This window comes from Perca flavescens, chromosome 20 (assembly GCF_004354835.1).
Source record: "Perca flavescens isolate YP-PL-M2 chromosome 20, PFLA_1.0, whole genome shotgun sequence".
NCBI lineage: Eukaryota > Metazoa > Chordata > Actinopteri > Perciformes > Percidae > Perca > Perca flavescens.
Genome location: NC_041350.1, coordinates 1,179,976 through 1,187,475, shown reverse-complemented (window position 1 = coordinate 1,187,475; position 7,500 = coordinate 1,179,976). Strand labels below are relative to the sequence as shown.

Genomic DNA, 7,500 nt, shown 5'->3' with positions numbered 1-7,500 from the left:
GTATTGTGTAAAGTGTGTGTGTGTATTGTACTAATGTCCACTGGAGGAGTGGGAGGCTGGAGGAGGCGAGGACTCATGCAGTGGGAGCTAGAAGAGGCTCTGGGAAGAAAGAGTGGAGGCGAGAAGGAGGCGAGTAGAGGCGGCGTGGGCTGTCAATAGGCGAGAGGAGGTACTACTAGCAGGCATCAGGAGGCGAGGATCAGAGGACGCGAGAGCATCAGGTACTACTAACGGCATCAAGAGGCGAGTAGCGGCATCGAGGTACTAAGAGGCGAAAAGGGACTACTAATATCGGGTAGAGGCGGACAGGAGGCGAAGGGTACTAGTGGAGCGGCAGGAGGTACTAGGGAGGCGGTGAGGAGGTACGACTAGCGGCATCAGGGACTACTAGCGGCATCAGGTACTACTATCGAGAGGAAGTAGTAGAGGCGAGTAGAGGCGAGTAGAGGCGAAACGAGGCGAGAAGAGGCGAGTGGAAGCGAGAAGAGGCGAGTAGATGCGAGAAGAGGCGAGTGGAGGCGAGTGGAGGCGAGACGAGGCGAGTGGTTGAAAATCACTGGTGTAAAGTGTGTATTGTACTAATGTACTGTGTATTGTACTAATGTACTGTGTATTGTGTATTGTGTAAAGTGTGTATTGTGTATTGTACTAATGTCCAGATGGAGGATGGGCTGGAGTTCACTCGGACTCATCACGTGGTCCGGAAGACCACTCTCTACGACATGGACGTGGAGCCGACCCGCAAGTACGCTGCCGTGGGCTGTCAGGATCGCAGCATCAGGTACTACTAGCAGCATCAGGTACTACTAACAGCATCAGGTACTACTAGCAGCATCAGGTACTACTAACAGCATCAGGTACTACTAGCAGCATCAGATACTACTAACAGCATCAGGGACTACTAGCAGCATCAGGTACTACTAACAGCATCAGGTACTACTAACAGCATCAGGGACTACTAGCAGCATCAGGTACTACTAACAGCATCAGGGACTACTAGCAGCATCAGGTACTACTAACAGCATCAGGGACTACTAACAGCATCAGGTACTACTAGCAGCATCAGGTACTACTAACAGCATCAGGTACTACTAGCAGCATCAGGTACTACTAGCAGCATCAGGTACTACTAACAGCATCAGGTACTACTAGCAGCATCAGGTACTACTAACAGCATCAGGTACTACTAGCAGCATCAGGTACTACTAACAGCATCAGGTACTACTAACAGCATCAGGTACTACTAGCAGCATCAGGTACTACTAGCGGCATCAGGTACTACTAGCGGCATCAGGTACTACTAACAGCATCAGGTACTACTAGCGGCATCAGGTACTACTAGCAGCATCAGGTACTACTAATCGGCACTACTAGCGGCATCAGGTAATACTAGCGGCATCAGGTACTACTAGCAGCATCAGGTACTACTAACAGCATCGGGTACTACTAGCAGCATCAGGTAATACTAGCAGCATCAGGTACTACTACTATCAGGTACTCTAACAGCATCACTAGCAGCATCAGGTACTACTAGCAGCATCAGGTACTACTAGCAGCATCAGGGACTACTAGCAGCATCAGGTACTACTAACAGCATCGGGTACTACTAACAGCATCAGGTACTACTAGCAGCATCAGGTACTACTAGCAGCATCAGGTACTACTAGCAGCATCAGGTACTACTAACAGCATCAGGTACTACTAACAGCATCAGGTACTACTAGCAGCATCAGGTACTACTAGCAGCATCAGGTACTACTAGCAGCATCAGGTACTACTAGCAGCATCAGGTACTACTAACAGCATCGGGTACTACTAACAGCATCAGGTACTACTAGCAGCATCAGGTACTACTAACAGCATCAGGTACTACTAGCAGCATCAGGTAATACTAGCAGCATCAGGTACTACTAGCAGCATCAGGTACTACTAACAGCATCAGGTACTACTAGCAGCATCAGGTACTACTAGCAGCATCAGGTACTACTAGCAGCATCAGGTACTACTAAAAGCATCAGGTACTACTAGCAGCATCAGGTACTACTAACAGCATCAGGTACTACTAACAGCATCAGGTACTACTAGCAGCATCAGGTACTACTAGCAGCATCAGGTACTACTAGCAGCATCGGGTACTACTAACAGCATCGGGTACTACTAACAGCATCAGGTACTACTAGCAGCATCAGGTACTACTAACAGCATCAGGTACTACTAACAGCATCAGGTACTACTAACAGCATCAGGTACTACTAACAGCATCAGGTACTACCAACAGCATCAGGTACTACTAGCAGCATCAGGTACTACTAACAGCATCAGGTACTACTAGCAGCATCTGGTACTACTAGCAGCATCAGGGACTACTAGCAGCATCAGGTACTACTAACAACATCAGGGACTACTAGCAGCATCAGGTACTACTAGCAGCATCAGGTACTACTAACAGCATCAGGTACTACTAGCAGCATCAGGTACTACTAACAGCATCAGGTACTACTAGCAGCATCAGGTACTACTAACAGCATCAGGTACTACTAACAGCATCAGGTACTACTAGCAGCATCAGGTACTACTAACAGCATCAGGGACTACTAGCAGCATCAGGTACTACTAACAGCATCAGGTACTACTAACAGCATCAGGTACTACTAACAGCATCAGGTAATCTAGCAGCATCAGGTACTACTAGCAGCATCAGGGACTACTAACAGCATCAGGGACTACTAGCAGCATCAGGTACTACTAGCAGCATCACTACTACAGCATCGGGGACTACTAACAGCATCGGGTACTACTAACAGCATCGGGTACTACTAACAGCATCGGGTACTACTAGCAGCATCAGGTACTACTAGCAGCATCAGGTACTACTAGCAGCATCAGGTACTACTAGCAGCATCAGGTACTACTAACAGCATCAGGTACTACTAGCAGCATCGGGTACTACTAACAGCATCGGGTACTACTAGCAGCATCGGGTACTACTAACAGCATCGGGTACTACTAACAGCATCAGGTACTACTAGCAGCATCAGGTAATACTAGCAGCATCAGGTACTACTAACAGCATCAGGTACTACTAACAGCATCAGGTACTACTAACAGCATCAGGGACTACTAACAGCATCAGGTACTACTAACAGCATCAGGGACTACTAGCAGCATCAGGTACTACTAACAGCATCAGGGACTACTAGCAGCATCAGGTACTACTAACAGCATCAGGTACTACTAGCAGCATCAGGTACTACTAGCAGCATCAGGTACTACTAGCAGCATCAGGTACTACTAGCAGCATCAGGTACTACTAGCAGCATCAGGTACTACTAGCAGCATCAGGTACTACTAGCAGCATCAGGTACTACTAACAGCATCAGGTACTACTAGCAGCATCAGGTACTACTAGCAGCATCAGGTACTACTAGCAGCATCAGGTACTACTAACAGCATGGGGTACTACTAGCAGCATCGGGTACTACTAACAGCATCGGGTACTACTAACAGCATCGGGTACTACTAACAGCATCGGGTAATACTAGCAGCATCGGATACTACTAGCAGCATCGGGTACTACTAGCAGCATCAGGGACTACTAGCAGCATCAGGTACTACTAACAGCATCAGGGACTACTAGCAGCATCAGGTACTACTAGCAGCATCAGGTACTACTAACAGCATCAGGTACTACTAACAGCATCAGGGACTACTAGCAGCATCAGGTACTACTAGCAGCATCAGGTACTACTAACAGCATCAGGTACTACTAACAGCATCAGGTACTACTAGCAGCATCAGGTACTACTAACAGCATCAGGGACTACTAGCAGCATCAGGGACTACTAGCAGCATCAGGGACTACTAACAGCATCAGGTACTACTAACAGCATCAGGTACTACTAACAGCATCAGGTACTACTAACAGCATCAGGGATTACTAGCAGCATCAGGTACTACTAACAGCATCAGGGACTACTAGCAGCATCAGGTACTACTAACAGCATCAGGTACTACTAGCAGCATCAGGTACTACTAACAGCATCAGGTACTACTAACAGCATCAGGTACTACTAGCAGCATCAGGTACTACTAGCAGCATCAGGTACTACTAGCGGCATCGGGTACTACTAACGGCATCGGGTACTACTAGCGGCATCAGGTAATACTAGCTCAGGTACTACTAACATCATCGGGTACTACTAGCGGCATCAGGTACTACTAGCGGCATCAGGTACTACTAACGGCATCGGGTACTACTAGCAGCATCAGGTACTACTAACGGCATCAGGTACTACTAGCGGCATCAGGTACTACTAACGGCATCAGGTACTACTAACGGCATCGGGTACTACTAACGGCATCAGGTACTACTAGCACATCAGGTACTACTAGCGGCATCAGGTACTACTAACAGCATCAGGTACTACTAACAGCATCAGGTACTACTAGCAGCATCAGGTAATACTAGCAGCATCAGGTACTACTAACAGCATCAGGTACTACTAGCAGCATCAGGTAATACTAGCAGCATCAGGTACTATTAGCAGCATCAGGTACTACTAACAGCATCAGGTACTACTAGCAGCATCAGGTAATACTAGCAGCATCAGGTACTATTAGCAGCATCAGGTACTACTAACAGCATCAGGTACTACTAGCAGCATCAGGTACTACTAGCAGCATCAGGTACTACTAGCAGCATCAGGGACTACTAGCAGCATCAGGTACTACTAACAGCATCGGGTACTACTAACAGCATCAGGTACTACTAGCAGCATCAGGTACTACTAACAGCATCAGGTACTACTAGCAGCATCAGGTAATACTAGCAGCATCAGGTACTATTAGCAGCATCAGGTACTACTAACAGCATCAGGTACTACTAGCAGCATCAGGTACTACTAGCAGCATCAGGTACTACTAGCAGCATCAGGTACTACTAAAAGCATCAGGTACTACTAGCAGCATCAGGTACTACTAACAGCATCAGGTACTACTAACAGCATCAGGTACTACTAGCAGCATCAGGTACTACTAGCAGCATCAGGTACTACTAGCAGCATCGGGTACTACTAACAGCATCGGGTACTACTAACAGCATCAGGTACTACTAGCAGCATCAGGTACTACTAACAGCATCAGGTACTACTAACAGCATCAGGTACTACTCGCAGCATCAGGTACTACTAGCAGCATCAGGTACTACCAACAGCATCAGGTACTACTAGCAGCATCAGGTACTACTAACAGCATCAGGTACTACTAGCAGCATCTGGTACTACTAGCAGCATCAGGGACTACTAGCAGCATCAGGTACTACTAACAACATCAGGGACTACTAGCAGCATCAGGTACTACTAGCAGCATCAGGTACTACTAACAGCATCAGGTACTACTAGCAGCATCAGGTACTACTAACAGCATCAGGTACCACTAGCAGCATCAGGTACTACTAACAGCATCAGGTACTACTAACAGCATCAGGTACTACTAGCAGCATCAGGGACTACTAGCAGCATCAGGGACTACTAGCAGCATCAGGTACTACTAGCAGCATCAGGTACTACTAACAGCATCAGGTACTACTAGCAGCATCAGGTAATACTAGCAGCATCAGGTACTATTAGCAGCATCAGGTACTACTAACAGCATCAGGTACTACTAGCAGCATCAGGTACTACTAGCAGCATCAGGGACTACTAGCAGCATCAGGGACTACTAGCAGCATCGGGTACTACTAACAGCATCGGGTACTACTAACAGCATCGGGTACTACTAACAGCATCAGGTACTACTAGCAGCATCAGGTAATACTAGCAGCATCAGGTACTATTAGCAGCATCAGGTACTACTAACAGCATCAGGTACTACTAGCAGCATCAGGTACTACTAGCAGCATCAGGTACTACTAGCAGCATCGGGTACTACTAACAGCATCGGGTACTACTAACAGCATCGGGTACTACTAGCAGCATCAGGTACTACTAACAGCATCAGGTACTACTAGCAGCATCAGGTAATACTAGCAGCATCAGGTACTACTAACAGCATCAGGTACTACTAACAGCATCAGGTACTACTAACAGCATCAGGGACTACTAGCAGCATCAGGTACTACTAACAGCATCAGGGACTACTAGCAGCATCAGGTACTACTAACAGCATCAGGTACTACTAGCAGCATCAGGTAATACTAGCAGCATCAGGTACTATTAGCAGCATCAGGTACTACTAGCAGCATCAGGTACTACTAGCAGCATCAGGTACTACTAGCAGCATCAGGTACTACTAGCAGCATCAGGTACTACTAGCAGCATCAGGTACTACTAACAGCATCAGGTACTACTAGCAGCATCAGGTACTACTAGCAGCATCAGGTACTACTAGCAGCATCAGGTACTACTAACAGCATGGGGTACTACTAGCAGCATCGGGTACTACTAACAGCATCGGGTACTACTAACAGCATCGGGTACTACTAACAGCATCGGGTAATACTAGCAGCATCGGATACTACTAGCAGCATCGGGTACTACTAGCAGCATCAGGGACTACTAGCAGCATCAGGTACTACTAACAGCATCAGGGACTACTAGCAGCATCAGGTACTACTAGCAGCATCAGGTACTACTAACAGCATCAGGTACTACTAACAGCATCAGGGACTACTAGCAGCATCAGGTACTACTAGCAGCATCAGGTACTACTAACAGCATCAGGTACTACTAACAGCATCAGGTACTACTAGCAGCATCAGGTACTACTAACAGCATCAGGGACTACTAGCAGCATCAGGGACTACTAGCAGCATCAGGGACTACTAACAGCATCAGGTACTACTAACAGCATCAGGTACTACTAACAGCATCAGGTACTACTAACAGCATCAGGTACTACTAACAGCATCAGGGATTACTAGCAGCATCAGGTACTACTAACAGCATCAGGGACTACTAGCAGCATCAGGTACTACTAGCAGCATCAGGGACTACTAGCAGCATCAGGTACTACTAACAGCATCAGGGACTACTAACAGCATCAGGTACTACTAGCAGCATCAGGTACTACTAACAGCATCAGGGACTACTAGCAGCATCAGGTACTACTAACAGCATCAGGTACTACTAACAGCATCAGGTACTACTAACAGCATCAGGGACTACTAGCAGCATCAGGGACTACTAGCAGCATCAGGTACTACTAGCAGCATCAGGTACTACTAACAGCATCAGGGACTACTAGCAGCATCAGGTACTACTAGCAGCATCAGGTACTACTAACAGCATCAGGTACTACTAACAGCATCAGGTACTACTAGCAGCATCAGGTACTACTAACAGCATCAGGTACTACTAGCAGCATCAGGTACTACTAGCAGCATCAGGTACTACTAACAGCATCAGGTACTACTAACAGCATCAGGGACTACTAGCAGCATCAGGTACTACTAGCAGCATCAGGTACTACTAGCAGCATCAGGGACTACTAGCAGCATCAGGT

At 47.1% G+C, this 7,500-nt stretch overlaps 1 protein-coding gene across 1 annotated transcript in view; it reads left to right on the top strand.

Moving 5' to 3' along the window:
* Positions 1-7,500, top strand: part of mapkbp1 (mitogen-activated protein kinase binding protein 1) — a 116,354-nt gene that overhangs the window by 72,434 nt on the left and 36,420 nt on the right. Inside the window, 1 exon segment of the mRNA XM_028566289.1 lies at positions 660-781. Coding sequence (XP_028422090.1) covers positions 660-781 — 122 coding nt within the window.